The sequence below is a fragment of the Acanthopagrus latus genome, chromosome 23 (assembly GCF_904848185.1).
Source record: "Acanthopagrus latus isolate v.2019 chromosome 23, fAcaLat1.1, whole genome shotgun sequence".
NCBI lineage: Eukaryota > Metazoa > Chordata > Actinopteri > Spariformes > Sparidae > Acanthopagrus > Acanthopagrus latus.
This window is the reverse complement of record NC_051061.1, coordinates 22,050,419-22,064,058: the sequence shown is the minus strand read 5'-3', so window position 1 is coordinate 22,064,058 and position 13,640 is coordinate 22,050,419. Positions and strand designations below refer to the sequence as shown.

Below are 13,640 nucleotides of genomic sequence, written 5' to 3'. Positions count from 1 at the left end.
TCATCCTGTGGCGTTTTGCTTGCAGATGGGGCTCCGCTGAGCGAGCTGTCGTGGCCTTCGTCCCTGGCGGTGGTGGCCGTCTCCTTCTCCGGCCTCTTCACCTTCGTCTTCCTCATGCTGGCCTGTCTCTGCTGCAAGAAGGGCGACATCGGCTTCAAGGTGAGCTCACTGCTGCCGCCTGCTGGAAGTGGCGGGGAGAAACAAACTGTGTGTGCATGAGGAAGGAAAGAGGGGATTGGTTGTGGAGTTAACTTATAAAAATACTACTTATTTATTATTTATAGGTGTATTGTACAGCAAAACACACCTAATAAACTGATATTCAGCTATTTTTTTTAGCATGCCACAAAATAAATTCTGAATCAGCAGCTGAAATACATTAGGAGAACTTTTTATGACCATATTTAATATCTTATTAGTCTTATTTTCTTATTTTCTTCAATTGATTGTGTCATCTAAAGGAAAAAATACCCATCAAAAGTTCTGAAAATCACAATTATTAACAGAGAACAATGTTTTGTTAAAGTACATGTAAATGAGTTATTTGTTACCTGTTGTTTTTCCTTCAATCAACCAAAACATGAGATGCACAGTGAATTTTTATTTATTTATAAAGAAATGACTTTAAGGACTGCAGCTAATGATTAATAATGATGATAAAAATACGAATTAACTTTATTTACATAGAAATGTCCAAAAATAAGTTCAAAAAAGAAAATACCCGGAGCAATTACACAACTTAAATTCAGTCAAAAGCATGAATAAAAGAAGAAATAGATTAATGAGCATAAACAAAAGAAAACCAAAACTAAAAGTCAGTTTCTAGTTTAATTATCTTCTGAACCTTGAAAACACATGTAAAGACGAATCTCTCGTCTTGTTCAGTGGAGTCACGCGTGTCCTGTTTGGACATTCAAGGCCTCCGTAGTGACTCATCTTCCACAGCATCTACACATATATATATTTCTCTGGAGTAGATCAGATATCTCGATGTAAAACTGCATGTTTAAATGAGTCAGACTGAAACTTGAGGCTCTCCTGAATCAGAACGATCAGTCAGGTGCTCGTTGTTCTCTTCGTGCTGGTAATCTTGATGGCCGGAGACAAAAGCATGAATGAGAGTTTGTGCTGAATGAAAGGACGGATCGCCAAGGCCTGGCAGCAATCCTGCTGGGACGGATGATTTTGTTGATATTGCAAATCAAAACTGATTCCCAGATCTCTTGGCCGCACTGCAAAAACCCTGGGAAACAAATGGCTGACTGATGCGATCACTGAGCTGTTGCTTTCCATTATGGATTCATCTGTTTTTGTTTTTTCTTTTTGGTTTGTCTATAAAATATTTAAAACAAGGAATAATCTTCATATATTTTCGCGTCAATAAACGACTGACGTGATCATCGTGTCACCAAAATAGACTCTGAATTAAATTCTTCCGTCTGACTTGTTAGTGAAAACACCAGCGTGTAAATATTTCAGGACGGTGATTGTATTCATACTCCAGCACTGACTCACTGCCTCACTGTGGGAAGTGATGCGACCGATACCCCCCTTCACTCGTCCCGGGGCCGGCACACATTGTCTCCGTGTCGCCTTCAGCTGCCGGCATGACTCAGCCGCGCTGTGTCAAACATCGGCGCCGAGCTGAGCGTCTGATGAGGGCTAACGGAGGCTGACACAGGCTGGCGGCGGGGATGCATATGGAGAGGAGGAGTGGGAGGAGAAGCTGCACAGTCGCTGTGTCGGCTGCTCCTCATCGTTAAAAGTCTCCCATTAACGTTCTGCTCATTTTTTGGTCATGCATTTTCATGTGCCTAACTCTTTCAGCTGCAGAACGGATAAATTAAGCTGCAGAGACGTCTGTTAGGATTACTTATGCAGATCACTTTGCAGTTTGAATACACAATGTTTCTCGCCCCTATAGGTCATTGGAATATCGCGGTTAAAGCAGGGAGAGAAAACGACCTTTTGGATGTTTTTGTTGTTGATTAGACTCGCAGGTCTTTTGCTTCAGTGCTGGAGCTGAGCGGCGGGAGCAGCCTGTGGTCGGTAGATGCTGCAGGGACAACGGTGTCACTAATGAGCTCAGCACAGAGAGGCATCATTAACAACTTTTTCTGTGTGTGTGTGTCTACGTCTGTCTCACACCGGATCGCCTCATTAAGGGGCCAAAAAATGTATTCTAATAACCTGCAGGAGCAGCAGGAGTCTCGCCTGTATCGTCTGGTTTTAGCCATGACGTGACAGAACGAAGCCTCCGACTGTTAAAACAGCATCAGACAACAGCTGATTGTTTCTGTCGTGTCACCTGACGCCGAGGTCGACGAACAAACACGACACTATTGATTCCTGCAGATATATTGTCCTTCAGCGGCCTGTCTTCAGAGAGTAAAGGTGCAGGATCAGAGAGGACACAGCTGCTCAGAGCTGCAGCGAATCGATTAGTCGAAAGAAAGTTAACTATTGTGATGATGCATGAATAACGACGTAAACGAGTCTTTGGCTTTTGCACTGTTTGTTGGACAAAAGAAGCAATTTGAAGACGTTCCTTTGGGCTCTGGGAAATTCTGATGAGCATATTCCACAATTCTTCTTTACGTTTTAGAGGCTAGATGATTTACCCAAATCATTTTCGAGACTCTGAAGAGCAGTAGACAACGAGTTTCCATTATAAAAACCCTGCTGCATCCCAAATGTTTCCTCGTGTCACCTGAGTTGTAAAAAAATAGGCTGATATTAAACATTATTACTTTATATATATATCAGTCTTATTGAATGAAAGGTCTCTTTTGGCTCCTTCCAAAAACTGAGCGTTTTTTTTCCTGGGGAAGTTTCGCTCTCACCGATGGAAGGATCCACTCCTCTCTCTTTCCTTTTTACCCTTGTTACCATAGCAACACAGCTCTCACCTCAACCCCCAAAATATTTATGTAACAGTGGCAGGCTTAATATAGGTCGGTCCAACCTGACCATTCTTTAAACCGGGCTTATGCAACTGATATTGGAAAGAAAAAGGAAGAAATGGTGCTGGAATCTACATACGATCTGACACGACAGACTGATACTGTACTGATGTCTGTACCTGACAGCAGGTATTAGTACGATCAATACCACTGATATCAGAATCGATTCAGGTATTCACACCTGGTCTTTGTCATATATGAGTCAGAGAAGATTCCTCAGTAATAAACGGAGGAAAACCTTTTTCAGCACTGAGGCAACTTCAATTTAAAACAAAACAACAAACTGAGACTTTAGTGAAAACACAGCGAGCTCGTCGTCTTGATCGCAGCTCGCTGTCATTCCAGACAAGACCCGCCGCTGCAACGTTTGATATATTTTAATCTGTGTGCGTCGAGATTTCTCTCTTAGTTTGGCAGCAAACATCACGTAATGGTTTAAAGCCCCCTCACACACACACACACACACACACACACTCTGTTTTCCTCTGTTTGGCAGTGGCTCATCGCTCAGCAGCTCACTTGTTAAGGTGAGCATTGGTGTGGGACTGCAAATTCACACCGCTGCTCCGTCCAAATAATAAAAAAAAAAAAGCTTCATTATTCCTCTCCATCGGCGAGCTCTTACTGGAGCGCGTAGTGTGAGGCCGGGTATTAAGTGCTTTCTAAACCGAAGGCTCTCCGGGGAGCTATGCAACGCTGACTCACAGCCAGGTGCTCGCTTTTCACACTTCGCTCTGAGGAGAGTGGCAGATGGTTCTCCTGAATGAGAAAACACACGTGCACACATTCCTATACACACACACACACGTAAATACACAACCACACACACACACACACACACACACACACACACAATGAGCCATTCAGATATCTCATGTTAACCCTCCCTCCTGCCCTCCTGCCTCCTGATTTCCTCCTCGTTTCTCCTCACTTCTGCTCCTTTTCTTTACTTCCGTGGTGGCTGCAGGTGGAAGATAGTCTTGTTAGAGGTAACAGTTCATTAGCTGATGGATGGATGCGTGTGTGTGTGTGTGTGTGTGTGAGCTGAGCTCTACTGCCAGCCCGGCGTCCCAACAGTCTTAGAAAATGCTAACAAGACTGAATTGAGTTGGTGTGGGGTTGTTGCTTCCTGCAGTGGGACGGCGCCGGGAGGGACTCGGACTCAAAGGTGCTGATTCTGGAGAAAAATAGTCGATTGTTTAGTCTCATTTCCACGTCAACGAATACCAGCGAGACAGTCAACTATGTTTCTCCACATACTGCCCCTTTAAGGACCTGCTAAATGTCATGGAGTTGATTGAGTTCTTATATAATCTGAATGAATAAGTAATAAGTTTTTTAATGTTATTACAGAGTGTGAGAGTGAAGTCAGGCGTGTTCACTCTCTCGCAGTGTTCGTGTTGAATAAAGAAGATTTATTTAAGGCGGAAACAGACTCATTTTCCACTTTCTCTCCCCCCTCTTAGCTTCCGTTAGCAGCCTGACTGCTGTCCAAAGCGACAGACAACCGTAGGAATCCCTGCTTGACACATGAACTCTGATGTCAGTATGAAAAGTAAGAGTAAAACACCAGGTTGTGTTAATAAGTAGGCAGGTTTTCTACGTACTGATCTTGTAGAAAGAATGCTGCCTCTGAGTCGTCTCAAGTCCTGGTGCTGGGGGAGGGCACGTATCAGCAGGGGCACCGACTCTGACACAACACCGTCGCTCAACCGTGAGTGAATGCTTCGGTTTCTATCACTCACTTTCCTCCTCTATCAGCGGGGTTTCTTTTTTCTGATGCAGTGTGGAGTTTCCACCGTTATTCCTAGTTGTTCCGCCGCCTCCTGGACAGCGACCGGTTCAAACAATGCCTCTTCCTGTATCGGTTACACGGGTTGAAAATCCAGCCCGGTCGCAGGCCGAATGCAGGCATTGTAAAAACGAATCGTTGTATACACAGATGGCTTTATTCCGCTACAGCCATGACGCTGTGCAGTCAGTCTTTACTGTAGAGAAACAGGTTAAAGCAAAAATGTGTCTGTTAGCAGTTTAAGATAAAACACTGACTCACGACTGACCAGAAATGAAGGCCGATTTTCAAAAGCAACACAGACAAATAATTTAAGACGCATAACCAGAGGATATAAATATGTAAGAATAATCCAATTCTAACTGAACATGTGGGAGCTCCTATCAGCTGCTGGAGTTGTTTACTCTCTTAAATCTTTGACTCACGCTGACGATACTCCGCTAATCTACCCTGTGATCTGCCTCATGCTGCAGATGATGCAATTTGTCTAGTTTAATGTTAATGTACTGTTTCCTCTGGCTGTGTAACTTCCACTACTTTGCTCTTATTTCCTGGCATTTATAGCCCGAGGGCTGAGCCACGTCTTTGTTTTTTTCGAGCGCTAGATAACAGCTACTCAGATGAATGACGACAGATCCAATTCTTTTGAGGCTGCATGAAGGACAATGCAATATTTCTCTCTTGAATCTGCAAAGTGTCTAATCTGTCTACATTGAAGTTGAAGTACATTTGAGGCCGTATGTACGGAGGTTTGTAGAGAGACAGTGCGTTTTAGCGACAAACTTCAACAGTTAGGGAGAGCAAGGACACTGCGGTGGACCAGGGAGCAATAATGGATGGGGCGGAAAGAAGGGCAGAAGGGATGAAGCAGACAAACATATCAGAGGAGGTGAGATATGCTGTGCAGGGATGGAAATAGAGAGGGTCACTGTTTTCCACTCCCTCTCATCCTCACCCATCTTAGTAGTTTTACCTCAGGGATCTCAAGGCTTCTTCCCCCACTGCTACTAAAACCAACACCACCATCTTTGAAAATGTACCAAAGAGTATGTGTTCAGCTTTTCCATTTTCCAGACTTCATCACAAACATTCAGCACATCTGGTGATACTTTATTGGCAGAAATGGTGTGAAGCGTTTGAAATCTGAAAAGAAACTGGCAACTGAAGCTGTCGGAGAAATAGGGCGGAATAAAAAAGGACTCACGTGTACACACTGTACTGTGAACGTTAAACAAACAGTTCTGATCCTGTAATTATCGTTCATCACAGTACAGAGCAGGTAATAAGTAATTTTTCAGGACCGTGAAGATGAGGAAAACACTGACAGATGTACCGGCACAATTTAAAATCATGCTGCTCGCCGCTGCTCCTCTCAGATATTCATGACATGATGCAAGTTGTGATGTTGTTTTGAATCTCGTCCTGCGAGAACAAGAAGTCCTCGCGGGTTAAAGAAAACACCAAACTACGTTTCTTACTCGATCCAAGTATAAAGAAAAGGACTTTTACTATACTGGAGCATATCATGTATGTAAAGTGCTGTCTAATGAACCTTTGTTTGTGTATGTGAGGAAGAGAGAAAGCCTTTGTGTTTACAGTTTGAACTTGCACATTAGTGTGCCTCCCCCTACAGCGTCTGCACAGTGACTCACACAGTGCAGTCCCACAATGTACATGACTTATGTATATGGCTAGGTGGGCGTGCCTCGGTGCATCTGAATGCCTTCACAGTTGAGCCATTGTCTCCCACCATCTCAGTGTTCGGATGGCTGCGAGTGGATGACTAATCCCAGCGTGTGTCTTTGCACCAGGAGTTTGAAAACACCGAGGGAGAGGAGTACCAGGCAGATCTGTCCGCCCTGGCCTCGCCTTCCTCCCAGAACGGCCCCGAGGTCTACATCCTTCCCCTCACGGAGGTCTCCCTGCCTGTCTCCAAACAGCCGGGCCGATCCAGTAAGAAACTGACTGCACGACACCGCAAACACCTCTCAGCACTGTTAGAGCTGCTTGGACTTGATGACCATGCAGTGGCCTCATGACAGTGGAAAAAAAAAACTTCTTTTTCCTACACAGAAACAAAAACTACAACTTTAAACTCAATTATTCAGTCAGCATCTCTTCCTGGCATGCCTGTATCCATGACAACAGCTTGCTATATATATAATATAATAATGAACAAGAAAATACAGGCATTCATTTTAGTGTCTGATGCGTGTTGGTGGAGGAGGGCTGATGATATATATATATATATATATATATATATATATATAGATATATATATATATATATATATATATATATATATATATATATATATAAATATATATATATATATATATATATATAAATATATAATATACACTCTTTTGAACATGGTCCGTGAAAATGAATATAAAGCTAACAGGCTAGCATCAGTGCTAGCTTCTGTAACGGGCTAACACTGGTGCTCTGTTTTGAATTTCAGACAGGGTCCAGGCCCTAAGCCATCCAAACATCAGGATGCTTAACTTAGGATTCGAGTTCTGCTCTTGCAAAACCATGCAAACTGAAGAATATCCCAAAATAGGATTAGGATCCCGGAAAGAGTTAGAAAAAATGCTAAATCAAAAACAGAGAAATCTCAAACATTATCCTAAACCGGGATTCTTGCTTCCATTTCCTCTATATTCTTCTACATGATATCTCCACAACCAAAAGAGTGTATTTCTGCCACACTAACGCATCATAAGGAAAGGTCGTGACTCCTCTGGAGCACATGGCGGACATTACTCGCTTTGTTGATTTGGAAGAGATAAAACTGAGCACATTCTGCCAGCCGTAGTTGGAACAGACGCAGCCTCTTTCATTTGTTATCTTGCAGTATGTGTCTCTTCTTTCTTGCCGTCTCTCTCGTTAAAGCGACGGACATCTGTCCATTGTGTAATCCATTTTAAACACCAACCTACTGCAGTGCTGCCGTGCACACTGTATGGGAATCTGACCTGACCGCAGTGTACATTATTCCTGGTGTGTGTGTTTGTAATGCTAAGTTACATCATCATGAATCTAAAAACACATTTGATGCTTGTGAATCTTACATAATCCAACATCAGCACACGTCCAAAATATACTGTGTGTGTTTAATTTGTATTCCATATCCGTGATCCTCCCTTCATCAGTGTCACAAGCTGTTTGTTTTTCTTCAGGTCACACTGCCTCGCCGCCAGCCTGTCAGAATGTGTATGTTCATGTATGTAGTGTGTGTGTGTGTGTGTGTGTGTGTGTGTGTGAATCTCAGTGTAAACCAGATCCTGGGTGCTCAAAATGCCTCTCCCTGCATGACTCACACTGGCTGTCTGCGCTGCACTATGCGCAGCCAGAAGGGAGGTGAGTTGGGGCTCAGCATCCTAGGATGTGAGCTCCGGCAATGATTGGACAAGGCAGCCTCAGGCTCGCAGCCAATCACCGGCCTCCGCTCTGTCTTCCATAGCTACGGCTGTATGATTGGTCCAGGTGTTGCAGGGCGAGGAATGGATAAATGGTCTCCTTTCACTGAGTCGGAGAGAGAATGGTCTCCTAGTCATTCCCCCGTCCTCATGTACACATGTTGTCTCAGTATATAAAGCTCTTAACATGTATATATTGTGCACACTTGACCATTGGAAGTGTTGGGAATGTGTAACTGTGGCAGCCTTTTCATTGCTTTGCTAATATCAGACTAATTGGCAGATTGAGAGGACAGGAAATGACAGGAATTAATGGATGATTTGATAAGTTGCAGGTCAGGAACTGCATGGACAGGGCAGCATATTTAAGCTGGGAGAAACCAGCACAAGCTAAATGTTGAAAGTTTCCAACCGAAAGAACCCCACCCTCCTCCCATCGGGCCAGTCCACAACCTGACTACACCGACTCGGCTTTTTTAGTCAATTAAATACATGAAAAACATATTTATCATGTATTTATCATAAAGAAAAGCAAAATAGCTGCCCTGCCCTGCAGTTATTGTGGGTGTGTGCTTTGTGCTAACTAAGTTAGCTGCTGGACAAGGCTGTTCCTGCTGCAGCGGCTCTGCTCTCGGCTCAGGGACTTTGTGCTTTGTGCTACTGATTTAGCTGCTGAACGACGGTCCTTCTCTGCCGCTGCAGCACACTTGTTCTTCAGTTTCGGGGCTGTGTGCTTTGTGCTAACTAGGTTAGCTGCTGATCAACAGGCTAAGGGCTAACATTAGTATAATTAACGGAAACAACAAACATGGATATTACTAGCACTCACCACCCTCAAGCTAGCATGTTAACATTTGGAAATTGTACCTGCACTTTCTCTGCCATTCTTCTGCAGCTAGCTCGCTAATAGCTTTAGCAATACCTCCGTCGCAGCTTGTTGGAAACCCCAGTGCGTGCAGGCAGGCCGGTACGTAGGTCTGCAACACCAACAGTTACTGTGTTTGTCAGAGCATTCGATTTATTGATTGCTGTTGGAGTGTTTAGAGATTTCTCAGAAATATAACAAAAATCATCTTTAAAACCACACCAACCGTAGCTTCGACATCAGGCGTACGTCTTCTATTATCCTCCCCCACGCTGACGTACACACAATGAAACTGAGCCCAGTAATTGCATGTTGAACAGAAACACCAGTTATGTAGCTGATAGTCAAACCATGAATGGTGTTTTATACATGAGCCAAGCATCACTTACACATCTGTGTGAACATACAGGACAACGTTTGTCACTGATCTGACAGTCCCGCCTTTCACTTGTTGCTCTAATCTTTTATTCAAGAGGTCATGTAAATCTTTCAAACCCACCGCAGGAGCTGAACGCATCAAAAGTATGTTATGTGTGTGTGTGTGTGTGTGTGTGTGTGTGTGTGTGTGTGTGTGTGTGTGTTGAGCGATTGTGCACGCTTCATTCCACTATCGTCTCCGGGAATGCCATGAGTGGGACGGGAATGCACACTCACACATTCCACATTTGGAATAATACCACTTCTTGATTTCTCTCTCTCTCTGAGTCGGAGGGGGATGGGATGGTGAAGTGTGGGTCTGTTATCACCGTGACAACCTCTGCCCAGCGTTCCAGTGGAGAATGGGCCTTGTGTGTGTCTGCATGAGTGTTTGCGCGCTTGTGTAAGTGTGTGTGTGTGTGTGTGTGTGTGTGTGTGTTTGGTGCACTGGGTACCAGGAGACGCAGCGTGAGTGTGCGAGTGAGCGAGGCCGAACAATGGCCCTGATTTAGGCCGGCTGGGCAGTGGGTGAGCGTGAGGCCGGGCTGAAACGTCCGTGGAACGCACCAGTGGAGGACTGGCATTATGGTCCGAATACAGTGAGGGGTCTGTGACGGGATGAGGAGAGACAGGGGAAGGGTGGTGGCATGCACCAGGACCTTAAGAGTGGGGAGGGGAGGCTGGAGATAGGGGTGGTGAGTGTGTATGACAGAGGTCTTTTCTGCATCTGACAGAGCACTGTTTGTGTCCTGTTTGGCCGAGGAATGCTGCTGTCCAGGGGTGACAGGGGGGCATTATGTGGGCCTTATGTCACTACTGGGTGTCTTGAAGCTGCACATAGAGCTGGCGCGTCAAACGGCACACTACCGACATGCGTGACGGTCACATCAGGCGTGATTACATGACCAGAGAATCTCAGCGGCCAGGGCAGAAGTCGTCCCGCGCAGGACCGGCGGCAGATTGATCGGTTGAGTCGCAACCGTGAGAAGTTTTCCATCTCTGTAGATTTAAAAGTCGCCCGTATAGGAACTAGATGGATTTCGGTGTTTGCGCGACAGCTGGAGAGCTTCAGAAGAGGACAGTATGTGTGTTTGTGTGTCTCCCAGTTGGAGGATGAGCCCGGTGCAGACGGGGAGAGGCGGCGTGGCGAGCTTGTTCAGCTGCGCGAGGGCTCGGAGGGTTAAATCCTGCCGAGGCTCTCTCTCACACACACACACACACTGAGACTGTGGGCTCCCGCTCATATACACACAATGAGGCGAAGACGCCTGGGGTCGCGGCTGGGGCCACGGGTTTTCGGTTCTCACACTCTGAACCAGCACTTGGTCCCCGCCTGGGGCTCGGACTCAGTCCCTGTCACGGTGCTCAGAGTGGCTGGCCGCTCCACTGCTCCGTCAGCATCATCCTCTCTCTGCTCACCTTCATCACGTCCAGTCCTGAAACATGAGGATCCATGGAGGTATTTGAACTGTGTGTGGTGGTGATGAGCGTCCTTGTAGCGAGTTACAAGTTGGGTTTGTTTGCTTTCAGACAGTCTCTGCTCTTTAGTTAATGAGGCTTTTGATTTAGGAAAATGTACTTTTTTGTGTTTGGCTGAGAGGAGACTCCACTTTAATCCTTGTCTTAACTCCATCTGTGATGTTTCTCTGCCCTCTTGGGCTCCATTTCTGTTCAAATCCCGACCATTTTTACTCCATTTACTCTGCTCATTATGTTGAAAGCCTTTCTTTTTTATAGAAATGTGTCATTTTGTTTCTCTTAATCAATCCTTTCTAACCACAACAGTCTCTTTTCCACATGTCTTGAAGTAGACTCATGTCTTTCTCACCACTCCTCTCCAGTCCAGCTGCTGAAATCATCAGACCTCGGCCGCCATAGTCTGCTGTATCTAAAGGAGATTGGACATGGCTGGTTCGGCAAGGTAAGACAAGCCTTTGTGTTTCTTACGAAAAACACACAATCACACAGTTTTTTAGTCCAGAGATGCTTTATTTGTACTGTTTAATACCAATTCTACTGCATCCGTCCTTACTGTACTTACTGTACTCCGATGTGCTTTCTGCTGTGAGGAATGCGAGCGTAATGTGATGATGATCTCATTCTGGCAAGGCTAATCTTTGGCACTTGTGTCAGGGTGCTGAAAATCATGGGAGAGGAGTTGAAATTCACAGTCACAGTAAATTCCACACAATTTTACCGTACAGTACATGAATGCTATAACACTTCTTGATATGCCCACACACCAGTACCAATGATATATTCTTAGTTTGTATCTGCATGTTGTTGCTGTTTGTTGCTGTCTACACAGCCCAGTCAGAAACCAGGGATATCTTGAAACTTTACGCTTCTTTAGGTACATTTATAATGTGTATGTTGTGTTATTATCTGCTTAGTTTAAGGCACTAAAAAACAAAGCAAAAGGACACGTTTTGGCTTAAAACACACTTTTGCAAACCGCAGACATTTGTACATGTCACAGGCTACGTACGATATCGACATCGCTACAAAACGTGTCATATCCTGTTGTAGTCTGTCGTACCTGGCAGGGGAGGCGATGCTGTTTGAGTTGAGAAGGCTGTGAAGCCAGTGACCACCGTTTGAGACTGTGTTTTAACATTTGAAAGTGTGAGATCACTGGATATTTTTAGGGAGACCTCGGGATAATTTCCAGCTGTATTCATGGCGACAAAAAAAGTACTTTATCACAAATAGTTGGGACATTTCCCGTTGTGTTTGTGGCGACCAAAACAAGTATATTAAGCCAAAACATGACCTTTTTAAAACCCTAACCAGGTGTTTTTTTGTGCCTTAACCACAAGATACAAACAGAAAAGTTAATCGAAGGACACAGAGTTGCAACATAAAGAAATGTAAAGTTTCAACATACGTTATTAACATTTATTCTTGTGACTGTGTTGTGAAACGCTGTCTCTAAAGGTAGTCTCTTGCTTGATGAGCTATGATACCACAACCTTCATATATTACAGTCAGCTCGCATACATGTAATATGAATGTGATATGACACGTTTTGTAGATATGATGCGTTTATGACATATACATTTGAACATATTCATGGTTTGTAGAAAAATATCCGTATTTTATTCTGGCGACTGGGCTTCTCTGCATCCCTCGAGTTTGATGTTCGTCCTCTGTACACGTCTCAGGTTCTGCTGGGCGAAGTCAATGCGGGCCTCAGCACCACCCAGGTGGTGGTAAAGGAGCTGAAGGCCAGCGCCAGTGTCCAGGATCAGATGCAGTTCCTGGAGGAGGTGCAGCCATACCGGTCAGTTCTGGAAGACACCTGAGACTACACAGCACAGCTCTGTAGCCCAGCGCACAGTACAAGTCAACATAAACAAATGATCGTATTATTTGTTGTATGTTCCGTCTTTGTGTGTTCATTCCCGCTGTTTCCTCTGCCAGAACCCTCCAGCACCCTGCCCTGCTGCAGTGCCTGGCACAATGCTCAGAGGTCACTCCTTATCTGCTGGTCATGGAGTTCTGCCCTCTGGTGGGTCACACTTTAATAATCAAACTCTTGCTCATTGAGCTCTTCCCTCATACCTCCTCACGTCTTGTCTTTGTGCACCGTTTTTGTTTTGCTATTCATAAGTCAGAGCGACCTTATTTGCCTTCTCCTCAGGGTGATCTGAAGAGCTACCTGCGCAGTTGTCGGGTGGCTGACTCCGAGACTCCGGACCCTCTGATCCTCCAGAGAATGGCGTGTGACATTGCCTCAGGGCTTCTGCACCTCCACAAATACAACTTCATACACAGGTACAGCATGTCAGTCAGTTCAGCTCTATTTACCTCCATTGATATTGATGTTCTAGGGAGGATGGATCCACTTGAATGCTCTTTGCGCCCCCTGCTGGTCTCTCCCTGCAACAACATCCTGGTGCTGCCTGAGTAGTTGTCAGAAACTCCAGCATCAGTGATTTTGTTGCGGGGGTTGAACCCCTCTCGCTGTTACGCAGTCATGTGGTGGCTGCAAAGGAGAGAAAGCTTCCTGTTTATGGAGGAGGTGAGACTGACCTAGTGTGACTGAACCAGTGTGTTTTAAAGCTGCAATTATTAGTGGATTGATCGATTATTTGATCGAAAGATGTAAGTTGTCAACATTTTTTTGATCATTTGATTTTTACCTCCTTAAATTTGATGATTGCAATGAAGATTCT

The 13,640-nt window shown here is 44.8% G+C and overlaps 1 protein-coding gene across 3 annotated transcripts in view; it reads left to right on the top strand.

Moving 5' to 3' along the window:
* The window catches only part of aatka (apoptosis-associated tyrosine kinase a), a 37,886-nt gene that overhangs the window by 14,967 nt on the left and 9,279 nt on the right, over positions 1-13,640 (top strand). For 2 of the 3 annotated variants that reach the window (XM_037088960.1, XM_037088959.1), the window contains 6 exons: positions 26-159; positions 6,567-6,708; positions 11,304-11,383; positions 12,627-12,745; positions 12,886-12,973; positions 13,106-13,239. In XM_037088960.1, the coding sequence (XP_036944855.1) occupies positions 115-159; positions 6,567-6,708; positions 11,304-11,383; positions 12,627-12,745; positions 12,886-12,973; positions 13,106-13,239 (608 nt within the window). In that variant the 5' untranslated portion in view covers positions 26-114. Of the gene's footprint in view, positions 1-25; positions 160-6,566; positions 6,709-10,335; positions 10,922-11,303; positions 11,384-12,626; positions 12,746-12,885; positions 12,974-13,105; positions 13,240-13,640 lie in introns of those variants that run through there. The other variant, XM_037088961.1, reaches the window with a different exon arrangement.